Raw genomic sequence first — 17,262 nt, 5'->3', positions numbered from 1 at the left:
CTATCCCACCCCCTAACAATCGAACGCTTTGTCCTTAAAATGTAAAGAGATAAGGAAAGAATTTACCATAGAAACGTAGCAAAAATTGGCGATTACTATAATTGTAAATATTGTAAAGATGATATGATAATATGAAGCACAATTAAACCGGTATCGCATTAACTAACACAAACTCTACCGGAGTAAACATGACAGCTTAGGGTGGCAACATGATTTGAAATGAATACCAAAATATCGCCACCCCAAACAAAATTGGAAAACTCTTTTTTAGTTTGAAAATTTTGTTTGGCCTATACTCCGTAAAGTTGGTATCAGATTTAAAAACTTGGGTCTTTTAAAGTCGATTCCCTAGACTTACTAATATATGTTTATGTTTTTATTTTATTTAGTTTTTATATGTTTGATTTTTAGAAAAACAAAACAAAATTACGATAAAGAAATAAAAATGAAACTCACTCCATAGAGAAGCACTACTCAATTTACGAGAAAAAGTGCAAGAGATAAATGTGTGAGTCACATGAAACGTAGACTAAGAATCCGACACTTACAACCACTCACTCCAAAAGGAGGGTCCCGTTGCCTTAATGGTGCACTCCCATAACATAAGATTGTGGAGTACACCGAAGAATAAAATGAGTCTTTTATAGTCAGATACTCGAGACTTTATCTAATATATATGTATTAAAATACAGTTTACCATATATCAACAATCGAAAAAAGTTGTGGGTCTTTCCACAAATAATTAACATGGAATGCACCATCAAACAGAATTAAGCACCAAGATTTCCTATGACGTAGCTTAGTGGAATGAGAGCAAAGCCTTATAGATCTAAAACCTAATCGAGCATACAGTTTCTTCTTTGTCCTCCTACGAAGGGGATGCCAAGTAAATGAATGTGAGAAAATTGATTGTTGTGAAAGATACGTAGGATGTGGATAATTTTGAGAAGGAAAAAATGGAAAAAATGAAAAAGTGTCAGGTGGCTTGTCCTTGGGTGTTACTTCTTCACCAGTTGGTTTTAGATAGTTATGAAGCATAGGAGAAATGCCAAGGTCAAGTACAAACTCAATGGTTCTTTGAAAAGGTAGAGGGCGAGGAACATTCGTGATGGAAGGTGAATGAGTGACATGAGGATGTGAGGTGGGTGAATGGTGTTCAACTAGTGTTCTTAGGTCTATATCATTAGAGGCCTTGAGATATGCAAGACACTCCTCAATAGGTGGGTAAGAAGAATCACCGGGATAGAGGGCTTAAAAATTCTTCTTCCGGCCATGGCCAAGAGATGAATGGATGTCAATAGGAGAGAACTCACGAGGCGCAAAGAAGGGTTGCAAAAAAGAGTTGAAGGAAATCCTCCTTGATGTTATCTACGCCTAGGGAGTAGAAATTGTGATCCTTGTCTTCTTCCATAAGAGGGTATCTACTAGTGTGGGGACTAAAGTGTCACCGCGACTAATGTGAGGTACAAAATTCTCAATGGACTTCACTTCCCTTCTATAGGCAAACAAATCCCTGCTTTTGTCTAAACATGTTAACTTCTACGAAAGATTTCCAAAAGAAAGAGTCATTGAGCCATCCCGACAATTGATTTGGGCATTGGCAAATGCCAAGAAAGGACGCTCTAAGATGATGGGAATGGAATCATGAGCAACTTCGTGTCAAGAATAACAAAGTCGGCCGGATAGTAAAAATCCTGAACTTTAACGAGAATATTTTCAACTACACCCTTGATATACTTAATAGAACGATCGGGCTAACCGCAAAAGTCATTTTGGTTGGTTGAAGTTTTGTTAGACCTAGTTGTTTATATAAATAAAAAATGGAGTAAGTTAACACTCACCCCCGTGTCTAATAAAGCAGTTGTTATGAAGGTATCACCTAAGGTGCATTGTAACAAAGAGGGGCGACCACAGGTCCTTGTACTTAACAATTCCGTTATGTTCAGATAAAGAGGATATTGTTCGCCAAGAATGCTTCGTGGGGTATGTTGGTTTTTCTCTTCTTGGTGCACAACTCTTTTAGAAACTTAGCGTGTCCAGGTAGACTTTTTATAGCTTCTAGAAAAGGTAGGTTTATAGTCAAATTTTTAAACACTTCCCTAATCTCATCAAAATTCTCGTCCTTTTTAAACACAACTAGTCTTTGGGGATATGGTGCTTTATCGCTATTTTTAGCAGAAGGGATAAAAGTATTATTAGTCTTTGCTTTATCTCTAGCCGTTTTCCATCTAGGTGTCCATATTGGAACCTCTACAGGTGTAGGGTCTTCACTTTCTATTATTGGGTCTTGTAATATTTTCCCTTTTGGTTGTGGTTTAACTGGTACTTTTACAGTTGTAGGGTCTTCAATTTCTATTATAGTATTTGGTATGGTATCATTTTTAGTTTGCGGGTAATCTTTAGGCATAGTCACTTGGTTATCAACTACTGCCTCGAACGGCGGGGTAGTGACGCACCAGGGTCCCCTTGGTTTTATATTACCATTACAAGAAATAATGTTTATTTCAAAGGCGGTGTTTGTTGACTTAGGATTAGGCAATCGCTTGACTTGGAAACACGCCGGTTTGGTTATTATTTTGGTTAGAAGACATGTCAATAACATTTTGGCACAAAGACCGCATCATTTGCATCGCTTTGTTTCATCATATTAGAGTTTTGATCATCTTTGATCTTTCATCAAGTTGAGTTTTGTTGCATAATTTGATTTTGTTTCTCCAACAAGGTCACTACTACTTTGTCTGTAGATAGTTGTATTGGAATTAAAGCTTGTTGAGCGTTCATGTCTTGATGTTGATAGTTCTGGGTTATGGGTACTAAACCTCTATTATGGTCACCTAAGTTCTCTTGTCCTTGATGTTGAGTTAACTGGTTGAAGTGTGATGGTTGTGGTGGTGTTTGTGCATAGACAAGAGGACAATAGAAAACGGAATGCTCAAGACTACAACAGACATTACAACGAGTAGAGTTAATGTTCATGACTGGAGTGGGTTGTTGTTGAACAGAGATGAAATCTACCTTTTTAGTGAGGGCATCGATAAGAGTTTTAAGCTCGAGATCATATTTAACCACAAGAGAAGAAGGAGAGGAGCGGGAGGAATCGTTACCTCCCCAATTGTTGTTCTTCTTAGATTGATCTTCTAAGAATTTATAAGCCTCCAAGGCTCCTTTACTAAGAAAACTACCCTACCATGATATCTAGAACCTCCTTATGATAATGTGAAAGCCCCTTGAAGAAAGCACGAACAAGCATGTCTTTCGCAAGATTATGATGTGGGCATTCAATGAGAAGATCAGTGAAACGATTCTAGGCCTCTAAAAAGGATTCATGAGGATTCTGGCTGAAGAAATGAATCGTGTGAAGCATTTCATCTGTCTTCAGTGGTGGGTAAAACTATTCCATGAACAATTGAACAAGTTGAGCCCATGAGTCCACAGAGTTTGGCATTTGGGCAGTTAACCAAGATGCCGCCTTATCGGCTAAGGTAAAAGGGAATACCCTCAGTTTAATTTGTTCCACACCAACCGTAAGATGGTGGAATGCTGTTAGGACTTGTTCAATCCTACGCATGTGCTGATAAGGTTTTTCATGGTCTAAACCATGAAAAACGGGTAACAAATTAAAAATATTTGGGGATTCGAAATCCCCAATCGGTCCGCTAAACGATGCAAGATTTGGGGCTATCGCCAAGGCTTTATAAAAGTCCGAGAGAGTCTCTCCTTCGTCGGGCATTGTGTCAGGTAGAGTTTGTGGAATAGTAGCTAGAGGTGCAATGAGTGGTATACTAGATAGGCGTGCTTATTGATGTTGGCATGTAATTATGTTAGGTGTTTTGTTCGACCGCACCTTAATCTCATACAAGGTTAAGACCAAACTTAACTAAACACGCCAACACTCCAAACAATCCCGATATATACTAGTGTAAACCTCTAACAGAGATGCGAGGTGTGGAAGAAAGGAATACCTGATTAAGGCCCTTGCTTCGCTTTATGAATAGCATCTTGTTTACGCGTGTTCGCTGTATATAACAAGTTAGAACACCGAAAAACTTGAAAAACGAAGTTCGAATCAAACCCGTGGAAATCGGCAAAATTCAGCTTTCGCACACGCGTGCGCTTTGGGCTTTGGTGCAGCCAGTGTAAACTTCGAGTTACAGTGTTTGAGCGCGGGTCGTGCTCGGTTTGGGCGCGGGTCGCGCTCAGCTTCCAATAACTTTAGCGCAGGTACACTCCATGCAATTTTTTTTTTTTTTCGAGGAAGTTTAATGCTGAAAAAGACAACCACAGTTAGAATCGAACAAGGGTGGGTGGGTGAAATGGGGGATTGCCCCTTGGATTCAAGCAATTGAATTCTTGTTTTGAACGAGATTAAGATGGCAGCGGCGCCATTTGATAACCGTAAAAATAGTAGAATCCTAAATATTAATGTTAACAACACTAATACGTAATCCTACCGTTCTTACGTTTAAACCAATTCTTCTTACTCTCAAAACATAACCATGCAATATAATGAGTAAGGATTCGTTCCACTCTTAACTGTCTAGACTTAAATTGAATTCAACTAATCAAACCCAAAAGGAACAATGGTGAGAGTAATGATTTGATGTGAAATTTTTATACTACCATTCCCAACACAAGAACAATAATAAGAACATGTCATTATGGAATAAGTAATTAACTTTATAAATCTAATAGAACAATAAGAACAAGATATGATTGAATGAATAACAACTACTTATTAATCTAATGAACAATAAAAACAATGATTCAATACTCAAGAAATAAACTAATTAATTAATGTAAAACTATATAATGTAAAACTAGATATGGATCTAAAAACTAATCTCTAATGGTTACTTTCTACCTAACCTAATTTAACTACCTAACCTCCTTTTTTTTTAACAAAGAGTCAAACTTTTGTTTTTATACTTTCAGATCCAAAAATCGTGCATGAGCTTGGAGCCATGTTTTGGGCCGGAAAATCGGGCCCAAAACCCAATTTCTTTAGTCCAAAATGGGCTCTTCAGCTGCAGTTGGCTTTGACAAATATTTTGTCCACTTTTTCTCCTCTGATTGGGTCAAGTCTTGGACCATTGGAAAGCTCTTTTCGAGCCGGTCGTTTTGACATAAGATACTCCCAATTCCGAGGTCTGAGTCCAAAGATACGGCCTTCGGAAGTTCTGCTGACTTGTGCACTGTTTCTACCCGTGTTGACTTTTCAGCTTTTGACCGGGATTTACAAAGGCTTTGTCTCCTTGAATCTTGGCCTTTATTCACAGAACTCCTTAGCAACCAACCTTTGCTCCTTTATCTCGCTAAAGTGGCACATTTCTGCACATAATGGACTTTGAAACCTGAAATGCATAAAAACACGTAATCAGTATTAACTCTTAATTATTACTCACATAATTGGTCTAAAAGTATGATGGTTAAGGGGTTAAAACTACAGTTTTGGGCTCTTATCACATAGCGTGCATCACCTCCTCTGTTTTGGACCACGGTGGTGGGATCCTGATTCTCTCCATCGAGGGATGACCTGGTTTGCGCCTCAGTTTAGGAGGAAGAATGTGGTCATCCTCTTCGTTTATTTCCCATTGTTCCTTGCTGGGAGTACCAATGCAAACCTCCTGATATGTACGTAACCAGTTCTTTGTTGTGTAGTACTCATTAACATATGAAATGTGGCACAGGACAGCAATGCTAATGTCCAAGCATGCGTGGGGACACAGTATACCCAAGTGTTGGAACCACATACACGTACAATCCCCGCTCTCCAGATTCACGGAGTGGTATCCCCCCTCCTTGGTCATAATCATAAAACATGTCCTTGAAGACGACAACTTGTACATTTCCCTCGACTTCTTCATGTTATAAGCCAACGTCTCAACTGCAAAAGGTATTAGCATCTAACCCCTTCAAGCCCACTCACTCACAATATCTCTGTACTTGCAGAAATGTACAGTTAAATTTTGCCTGATTTTCTCCACCATAGCTTGTACAGGCCACGACCGCACTTCTTTAATCATTTTGTTCCAACTCTCAACGTGGTTGGTGTAAATGATACCATACCTCTTCACCTCTGAGGCTGAATAGGCCCACTTCTTACCAGAATATCTGACAACAAAGTGTGTGCTGCTGGACTAATTTTCAAGATATATCTCATCACTGCCTTGAAATGCCATCGCTGAAGGGAAGAAGCTGCCGTTTTCACCTTCTCGAACACATGTTGTGGTGCTCTTTTCAAGTTCTTGCACACGTGGTTCATATAGAACACATGTCTTTCTCTTGGAAACACCACGGGGACCTTGGAGATCAGACTTTGGTGCCTATCAGTCATGAGGATAAGCAGCCAGTCATAACTGACAATGTGGTCCCCAAGACAATAGAGAAACCGCTCCCAATTTTTATTATCCTCTGACGCTAACTACACCGAAGGCAACGGGAAATAGATGACCTTCTGCGTCTAATATAATGCCAGATAGAAGGCACCTGCTTGATCTACCCTTCAACTGTGTGCCATCAATCTCTATCAGAGGTCTGCATGTGTTACAGAAGCTCCTAATTGAAATCCCGTAAGCCCAAAAGTAGGACTTGAACCGATCGATACGTCGTTCTCCTTTTATCTCAGTGTAAGAACCTGGATCAACTTTCTTCAGCTCGTTAGAATAACTTGATAGTAGGTGGTACGACTGCCCATAACTCCTATGGATCTACACATCCATATTGCACTATTTAGTTGGGGACAAGAAAGTATATATATGTGGGTACTCTTTATAATGTCGTATACATATATTACCTTGTCTTATCCCTCATAAGGCATTTAGGATGCCCCAGGAGATTATATGTAGGTATGGGTATTATATATAATGTACTGTACGTCACATATATCACCTTGTCCTACACATTATTATTTATTCAGGATACCAGAACAAAGTATATGGATGTACTTGTAATCATTATAATGGCTCACACAATTAAGTTGTTGTCGTAGAGCTAAATGTTATTGGGTTATTCGGTTCACCTGTGCCAGTGCCTTTTCCCTTCCCCTCCATGCAACTTTGTACGATACTTTATCGTGTTTCCAGTTTTTAACAATGGCCTTCACCTTGCTTGCATTTATAGTTTTGTCATCCTGTAACATCCCTTTACAAATCATGGTGACATAGTCACTGTTCGCCTCGCGATTTTACACTCCCGCCATATTGCGACCACATTTGTGACCATCAAATAGTGTCTTAATAATCCAATCATAAGATCCTTTAGTCGTGTTGTAGTATATATGAAATGGACAACCTGACCCAAGGCTACTTAAATCAGAACCTTTGCATCCATATTCGATCCTCTCCCAATCCTTTTTCACCTTCAGCGGTTCAAAGTTATTTTGAATCGCGTAGTTCTTCATGTGGAGCACGAAAAAATCCCGTTTAGGGAATGTCATGCCCACGGAAAGCGGAATGTTCTCTTCCAATTCTGTTTGACGAGCGTACTCCATACGACCTTCCTCAACTAAATATTTTTATACCTTGGCCTTCGCTGCCTCTTTCCCATTGTCGGTACCCCTTCTCCTGCACCACACACCAAAGTGTTCTCTATTCGGTGCTACATTCCTGACATATGGACCAAATGGGCAAATTCCTAGGCTAACGTGGGGTATTCCAACCATGTGTATGTATGACACACCACCACTAAATGTAGCACATGTCCCCTCATCGAAAAACATTGACCACCGTCCATCGCCTCCTCTTAACCCATCAACACTTTCACCTCTCCCCCCAAGTCCAGCAAGACTAGTAACCGATCCCTATCCACCAACTTGTTGTTTAACTTCACACCCTTGGTCATCGCTTCCCCCACTTTGCTCATCAACTTCAGGCTCTTCCTCATCAGTTCCACCACCATCTAAATCATTGGTTAAGACAACATGTTCATCACTTCCATCATCATCGGAATCATCCAACACAATATCATGACCAGCCTCACCACCTCCTACGTCATCCATCCCCCGACCTGAATAATAAGTTCCACCACACTCGTAAACCGTAATAGGGTTTAACATGTAATCTTCCCAATCAGCTTCCCTCCAATTCTGTGAGTTTGGAAGTTGTTCTTCGGCAATCCAAATGACTTCCGGAAGACTTACAAATTAGTTACTGATCAGTCCCCAAATGTGCATTTTATTACCCTTACAATGCTTCATATATGCCCTTCTTATGCTTAATGAACAGTCAACTTATAGCTTTTGCTACCATTTGCAGGATACATGCCATTTAGGACGCATATTCCTAATACGTGCATTTTTGCACAAAAAGGATAGCTATTTACGCTGCTTGGGAAGATTCCAGCTTAGGAGCAAGAGTCCCAGAAAGTCAAAGTCAAAAGTCAAGTCAACTGTCAAAGTCAAGGACTCAAGACTGAAAGCTACAGACCCAGGGACCAAAAGGAAAAATCAAGACTTCTCTTATGTGGGCTTAGGTCAAGGGCCCATAAGTTTGTTTCTAGAAGGAAGGTTATAATTGTAAAAGGTGTCCTATATAAACCAAAGTTGTAGAGAGAAACCATTACCCTAGATCTAATCTTTGGTCATTAGAAGTAGGTTAAATGTTTTTAAATTAAATTGTTATTTCTTTATTTTCCATTTTTATGTTCTTCAAGCTTTAGTGTAAACCCAAGTTTTAAATCATTTCAATCCATGTTTCTAAATCATTCCTCTACAAGTTTCAAATCATTTCAATACAAGTTAAGATTGAAAGTAATTCCAAAAGACAAGTAGGAGAGAAGAGTCTAGGATGAACTTCAACACCCTTCTCACCACTACCAATACTTCTTCTTCAAATGGCACCGCCGTCATGGATTCTTATAGGAAGAGGAAGATGAAGAAAAGCATCAACCATTGAACCCTTCTTCTCAATCTCCATTTCAAATTTCTTTAGTTACTGATGTTTCGTTTATGTGTGTTTCCAGTACTTTTCTGCCCAAACGAAGCCCAACAGTAGCACAAGGAGACCTACTGGAACTTGCTATAGAAAACAGAATGCAAACGGAGAAAAAGGACACGCGCCCGTGCCTGCCACACTCTCGCCCGCGTGCGAAATGCGCCCGCGAATCGTTTCCCTGCGTCTATGTGAGACACGCGCCCACGAACCGTTTCCCATCGGACGCGAATGACATGCAACCACGCCTCCTTGGACCCTCGCCACGCCTCGGTTTTTCCAGATGAAGATTCTGTTGGCTCAGAATCTTCATATGTAAGTCCACTTTAATATTTCATAGTTTTTTTAATTTAACTGTTAGTAGGTAAAAAGTAGATAGATTTACAAGTTTTTGAGTATTCAAAAACCAAAAATTCAATTAAAAATGAATTTAAAAATTAAAAGTTTTTATTAATTAAAATGAATTAGTAAGACATCAGCAAGATTAAATATTTAAAATTTAGTTTAGTAGCATGTTTAGGTTTAGTTTTCATTAATTGTTGTTTATGCATGTTTAGATTAAAATAATATCATATAAGTAATTCAAAACAAAACGAAAAAAAAAATTAATTAGGTTAAACACAAAATAGTTTAAGCTTTGGAAGTTTAGTCTTTTGGTTTAAGTTTACTTACCAAGAGTTGGGGATTCAACCAACTTGGACCAGTTGGATGTGCGTAGCACGTAAGAGTAGTACGACGCACGCATATCACAACCCAACTTGGAGGTTGAAGTTCCAATCTTTGAATAAAACTTTCCAAACTTTTACGTATTTTGTTTAATTAAGTCATTAGTTAATTAAGTTAAACATAGTTAATTTTCGTTTTTATAGTTTAAGCCCACGAAGGCAAAGTTGTTTTAGGGCCACGAAGGCAATCAATTGTAATTTTTTGGCTTTGCCAACAATTCAACCCGACTTATGGGTCTTAGTTAGATTAAACTTGTAACCGTAAGGAAAAGCACGGATAGTGGGTTGACACGCAAGACACCAAACACTTCGTTAACCCCACCACGTCGCCGTCACCCTAAGGGCGTGTATGTGCACCTTGGGAGGTAATTTCTAAACGTCCTCCCTACAAAGTGTAAGAGGATACTTGTGTGTTAATAAGCATGCTTGGATGATTGTGTGATTTACATTTCAGTCTCGTCTTTACATTTAACGCTAAGGCTAAACCCGAGCCATAAAAGAACAAAAAGTGGGATTAATACCTACTTTAGAATGGACGTTGCGTGAAATGTTTGTTACATAGACCAAATTAAAAAGATAAAATCAACCAAGCATAGCCAATTTAGTCACGTCCATCAGGACAAACATCTAGCACGAACAAAGAGAGTAGTAAACTACCAGATTCCAGTGGACCAACCCCCTTCCTCACTCCCCTCCCTCAGAAATACCGTGGGTGAGATTCTTGGTAGCACACCATCTAGTGAAGTAGTGATCTTCTCCCTCGACGCGTGTAGTTCCCAAAAACCAGTTTCGCACCCACTATTATATTCAAATAGGGCATAGTATCTAATCTATAGACATTGCATGCAAACTTTTCAAAAACTTCAAGCTACGAACGAATTTCGTTGTTTGAGCATCCAACACATTTGTGTGCGCATGTAAATAGATTCTAAAATAGTATTGCAATCGTGCATGAGACTACGCTCAGGTTATACAAAACTTAGCATGTTTAAAACGTACCCACATAGGAGAGCACGTCGGTCTCGACATTCTCCTATTTTTCATCCCCCAACTATTAGGATGGCGGTGTAGGAACCGTTATTTCAAAATGTAAATTTCTACAAACCGTGAAAACCATGTGCAGCGGAATTAATGGGTTCTCACGATTTTGGATAGAAAATCATACCTGTAGATCGGCTAAGATAACTCTGAGAATCCAATAACTATGAAATCAAATCAACCTCTTGATCTTCTATTGTATTCTAATGCACAGAGTGGACGTTGTGTGGGCAACGATCTTCCAACCTCTTCTTTCTCACTTGGCCTCTCTCTCTCTCACAACCTTAGAACCGAATTAGATATATTTTTGCTTGAGTAATGTCTGAGAAGAAAACGGCCAAAGAAAGAGGTTTCTTTTTATAGGCTACAACAGGGACCATCAGGAGAAATTAGGGTTAGGCCTCCTGACGGGCTTGGGCTTCCCATGTTCGCCCAGAACATACAACCCAAGTCCGTCAACAAATGGCTTATTCCACTAAAGGCCATTGTTGCACTACCGCCCTAATCCCAAATTACGTGTCAGCGTTTATGGGCTCCATATTATATGCTCGTTGATCTCCCCGTGTTTAAGATATCGAATGCCCGTTGATTAAGTCAAGTTACTGACAACTACATTAATCAACTTCTTATGTCCTTGAGTAGTACCACTCAACCTCATTGTCATGTCGGATCAAATCCACCTACAGGGTTTACATGACAATCCTTATGAGCTCCTCAAGGGGACATCATCAGCCCGACTTCTTGCGGGACACGGATTCCTTCTATAATCAACAACACACCTTACATACAATGTCATTACCCAATCCATCGAGTTTGTTGATTCACAAATAAATCTCACTCATTGATGATTTAAAGCAATATACAATGCACTTAAGTGTCCATTATTATATCCGGATTAAGAGGACAAGCATCCATAATAACAGAGGCGTTTGTTCTCTTATATAGTCAGTACAAAGAGAAACAACCTCACTTGGTCCTATTCAATACACACAAAGTGTACTAGTGTAATCCTATAGTCAAGATAGACTATTACCAAATTATACTACAGCCGTACCAATGGTTTGTCCAAATCCATCTTGGTTGTGAACGATTACTTATACTTTATAAGGTACTGATGATATGATCTTCTGTGTGTCACCACACACCATATCATCTACAACATAAAGTATTAGACACATGCATATAACTAATAACATATATAATATGCATAACATTTGCCCATATGATTCTTATTCAAAATATAAAGAATTAGAGTTATTATAAAAGTAATGCTTTTTGTATATAACCCTATCAGGCGGATGAAGTAGTTCAAGCTAAAGAGCCTCTTTCTAGATTCTACACACCGTTACAAGATGGACCTCCATTTTGTATACGACTCACACAACTCAATAGCAATTTTCGTATCCCACCTAACGTGTTCAATCTCTTACCCGTCTTTCACGATCTCGAACACAAGTTACCATACGAACACCTACGTCGGATACATGAGGTCTGCAGTACATTCAATCATCCAGGCGTTTCTGATGTCCAAGTGAAACTGAGAATGTTTCCCTTCGCTTTAGTTGGTAAGAGCCACGCATGGCTTCTATCGTAAAAGCCCAATTCGTTCGACATAGGGGAAAAGGTAGTGTTCTCCTTCATGAAGAAGTACTTTCCACCGAAGAAAACAAAGGAAATAGTAAGCAAGATAAAGCTCTTCAGACAGAGTCTGAGTGAGACATTCTCCGAAGCATGGGATAGATTATCTGATCTAATCCATTCATGTCTTCACCATAAACTCGAAAAATCCACTCTTGTAGAATGTTTCTTCAAAGGTCTTCTCCAAGAACACAAAGTCACACTAGATATCATGAGTAATGGAAAAATTTTAGATAAAGGTGCTATAGAAGCTCTAACCTTTCTAGAAGACCAAGCTTAAAAGAGTACTCATTGGGGCGACACAAACAATTCCAGAACATCCCAGCTTAGTACTTCCAAAGCTAATGGTATATTTGAGATAAAATCCGATCCAGAGATGAAAACCCTAATCGAAGCCTTCACTAAAAAGATAGATGCCCTTGCAACCAAACAAAAAGACCATACTCCCCAACCAGTCATGAACATCGATATAGCACCATGCACTTTCTATTTCGAACTAAATCACGTATAGTATCTACCCACTGTCACTTGCTTAACAACATAACATCACTTCAACCAGAAGAAGTATGTGCTTTCAATATACCAAATGCACCATGGAAGCAACACCCAAATTTTCAATGGAACATTAATCCATAAAACCAACCACCTCCAGGGTTCACAAATCATGTAAAACCACAAAATACATTCAACCAGTTCAAACAAGGACAGGATACCTACAATAATCAAAATAGAGCAATAGTTCTATCCAACAACTTTAACCAGAACTACAAAAATCCACCAATCAACAACCAAAGAGACTTACTACCAGTTGCCCAACCTACTAATGTCCCACTAGACAAAACCTCAAAAATGATGTTATCTTTGATGAAATAACACACACAAATCATGTCAACCATAAAACAAACAATCTAGCTGTTACATCAATGACAAAAACAAGCTACCAATGATCACACTAAAACACAAGAGATCAAAGCAATCACAACCTTGCGTTCTGGCAAGGTAGTTGACAATAGAGTAGTCTTGCCCAAAGATCATGCACCTATAGAAATATCCGATGTAGTACCTATGTAGTCCATACTGAAATTTCAGTTCCTAAACCATCATCTCCCCCAACTGACCCAGCTAAGAAATAAAAACCAAAGGCACCATTTTTGCACGCATGATGACACCTAAGGATGATGAAAATTTTGTTGAAATCAGAGAGACATTCAAGAATCTACCCATAAATCTCCCATTTCTTGATGCCATCAAACATTTAGCCAAACATGTCAAATTCCTTAAGGATATGTGCACCAACAAACGAAGAACTAACATTCCAAAAGATGCCTTCCTTACAGAACAATTCCCATCCCTCACAAAAACCAATGGAATCGTCAGCTAAGAAATAAAAACCAAAGGCACCATTTTCTGCACGCATGATGACACCTAAGGATGATGAAAATTTTGTTGAAATCAGAGAGACATTCAAGAATCTACCCATAAATCTCCCATTTCTTGATGCCATCAAACATTTAGCCAAACATGTCAAATTCCTTAAGGATATGTGCACCAACAAACGAAGAACTAACATTCCAAAAGATGCCTTCCTTACAGAACAATTCCCATCCCTCACAAAAACCAATGGAATCGTCAAGTATAAAGACCCTAGACATCCGACCGTTCTTTGCACTATAGGAGATAAGCACACAGCTACTGCTATGCTCGATCTTGGAGCAAGCATTAATCTCCTTCCATACTACCTGTTTAAACAACTCGGTTTCTGTGAGCTTGCACCTACAATTATGACATACAATTAGTTGATCACTCCATTAAATACCCAAAAGGCGTAGTTGAAAATGTCTTAGTCAAAGTAAAAGATTTTTACTATCCTGTGGATTTTGTCATCCTTGACACCGAAGTAGCTCATGATTCCATACCTATCATTCTAGGGTGTCCCTTTTTGGTAACAACCAATGCCTTTATCAATTGCCACAATGGATATATGATTATGTCTTTTGGAGATCTTTCAGTGGAAGTTAATGTTTTCAAGATGATAAAGCAGCATATGGAAGAGGAATTAGAAGAAGAAGTGAGTATGATAGAAGATGTTGTCTAAGAATATTGCAATAAGACTTTCCCAGAAAATGATGTGCATCAATTCTTATCATTTGGAGACTCTGATTTCAACACAGATCATTATATGGAAGAAACCAATAACAGCTTGGCATCCGTTCCCTTGTACAATTCGGATGATGATCCACCCAAATATATAGAAAACCCACCAGCCTAAGTGTTCACTGTAGAAGAGCAAAAACCTGTGGAAATCCTGTTACCCAAATCACCCACATCTGACTTAAAAACTCTCCCTCCTTATTTAAAATACATTTATCTTGATTTTGATGGCACCCATCCCATCATCATCTCATCCCAGGTAACAAAAAAGGAAGAAAAGAGTCTGATCAAGGTGATTCAAAAACATCATTCTGCAATTGGTTAGTCTCTTGATGATATAAAAGGAATTGATCCACAGATTTGCACTCACAAAATTCATCTAGAAGAGAATTCTAAGACTTCTAGAGAACCATAACGTCGATTAAATCCAGCTATGAAATAAGTAGTGAAGGAAGAGATCTTACGATTACTGGATGCGGGAATTATTTATCCTATATCTGATAGTGAATGGGTTAGTCTTATTCATGTGGTACCAAGGAAATCCGGGATTACTATGGTCCCTAATGCAGATGGAGAGTTAATTCCAAAACGAGTTCCTATCATGCGGAGGATTTGTATTGATTATAGGAAGCTGAATGCTGTGACAAGGAAAGATCATTTTCCCCTGCCATTTACTAATCAGATGCTTAAACGCCTAATAGGACATGCTTATTACTGTTTCTTGGATGGGTATTCAGGATATTTTTATATTTTAATTGATGAAACCATTCAAGAAAAGACCACCTTCACTTGCCCTTTCGGAACCTATGCTTATGCACGTATGCCCTTCGGTCTCTGCAATGCACCTACCACATTTCAACGCTGCATGTTACACATTTTCAGTGATATGGTGGAGAGATTCATTAAAGTTTTTATGGATGATTTTTCTCTCTATGGAGATTCCTTCGGTGATTGTCTATCCAACCTTTCTAAAGTTTTGGCATGTTGTCAAGAAAAGAATCTAGTCCTCAATTGAGAGAAATGTCATTTCATGGTCAAAAAGGAAATAGTGTTAGGTCACATAGTGTCTAAAAATGATATAAAGGTCTATAAAGCCAAAATAGATAAAATTTCTACTCTACCTAATCCGCAGAACATCCGTGATATATGGGCCTTTTTAGGCCATGTTGGTTTTTATAGAAGATTCATTCAAAATTTCTCAAAAACTGCTAAACCTTTAACCAATCTTCTTATAAAAAATACTCCCTTTGAGTTTAATTCAGATTGCATACAGGCTTTCAAAACTTTGAAGGCCGCCTTAATAACTACTCCTGTAATTCAACCTCTTGATTGGTCTAAACTATTCGAGCTCATGTGTGACGCTAGCGACTATGCAATTGGTGTCGTACTGGGTCAAAAACATGATAATGCACAAACAGTTATTTACTATGCAAGTAAAATTTTAAATGAAGCTTAACGGAATTATACAACCACCGAAAAAGAATTTTTAGCCATTGTCTATGCTTTAGACAAGTTTCGTCCTTATTTGGTATGTTCAAACACCATAATTTACACCGATCATGCAGCACTTAGGTACCTTCTCGCGAAAAAGGATGCTAAGCAGAGATTAATCCGATGGATCCTTCTCCTGTAGGAGTTCACATTAAAGATTAAAGATAAAAAAGGAGTTGAAAACATGGTGGCCGACCACCTCTCTAGATTAACCAATGATAGTGATAGTGATTTCAAGTTCATTTCAGATTCTTTTCCTGATGAGTACCTTTATATTATCCTGTCCGCACCTTGGTATGTTGATATTGTTAACTATCTGGTGACTGAAGACACTCCACCCTGGTGGAATAGAAACCAGCGGAAGAAGTTTTTAGCACAAGTACTATCATTGGGATGATCCTTACCTTTTCAAGTACTGTCTGGACCAGATTATCCGATAAAACCGCTGCTAAGGTCTTACAATGTGGATTCTACTGGTCAACACTCTTTTGCAATGCATTTCTTTATTGCAAGGCACGTACTCGTTGCCAACATCTCGATCGTATCTCTGCACGAAACATGATGCCCTTAAATCCCATTCTCATAGTGAAGATTTCCAACGTCTGGGGCATCGATTTCATGGGACCCTTTCCCACATCTCATGGCTTCGTCTACATCCTAGTTGTCGTATACTATGTATCCAAGTAGATAGAGGTCGTACCATGTCGTAACAATGATAACAAAACTGTAATAGCTTTTATAAAAGAAAACATTTTTTCAAGATTTGGAGTTCCGAAAGCCATCATTAGTGATGGCGGGTCACATTTTTGTAATCAAGTTTTTGAACTTGTCATGAAAAGATATGGAGTAACCAACAAGGTTGCCACTCCATATCATCCCCAAACAAGGTCAAGTGGAAGTTTCTAATCAAGAGATTAAACGCATCTTAGAAAAAACAGTTAATCCAAATAGAAAAGATTGGTCTCGCCGTCTAAATGATGTATTATGGGCTTACCGAACCACTTTTAAAACACCTATAGGGATGTCACCCTACAGACTTGTCTTTGGAAAACCTTGTCATCTGCAAGTGGAACTAGAGCATCGTGCCCTGTGGACAATCAAAAATCTTAATTACAATCTCAATGTGACAGGTGAGAAGCGTCGTAAGCTACAAATAAATGAACTCAAAGAAATTCGAAATGATGCGTATGATCTCTCTAAAGATTATAAAACCAACATGAAAAGGATTCATGACAAGCATATTTTATGAAAACATTTCGAAATTGGTCAAAATGCTTTGCTTTATAACTCAA

The 17,262-nt window shown here is 38.7% G+C and overlaps 1 protein-coding gene across 1 annotated transcript; it reads right to left on the bottom strand.

Moving 5' to 3' along the window:
* Positions 1-5,459: 5,459 nt before the first annotated feature.
* LOC147493898 (uncharacterized) lies at positions 5,460-5,864 on the bottom strand. Its single transcript, XM_086567972.1, has one exon. The coding sequence runs from the start codon at positions 5,862-5,864 to the stop codon at positions 5,460-5,462; it is 405 nt and encodes a 134-aa protein (XP_086424098.1).
* Between the last annotated feature and the right edge of the window lie 11,398 nt (positions 5,865-17,262).

Source organism: Coptis chinensis, chromosome 6 (genome assembly GCF_015680905.1).
Source record: "Coptis chinensis isolate HL-2020 chromosome 6, ASM1568090v1, whole genome shotgun sequence".
NCBI classification, from domain to species: Eukaryota; Viridiplantae; Streptophyta; class Magnoliopsida; order Ranunculales; family Ranunculaceae; genus Coptis; species Coptis chinensis.
The sequence above is the reverse complement of the archived record's forward strand: the minus strand, read 5'-3'. Positions and strand labels throughout refer to the sequence as shown.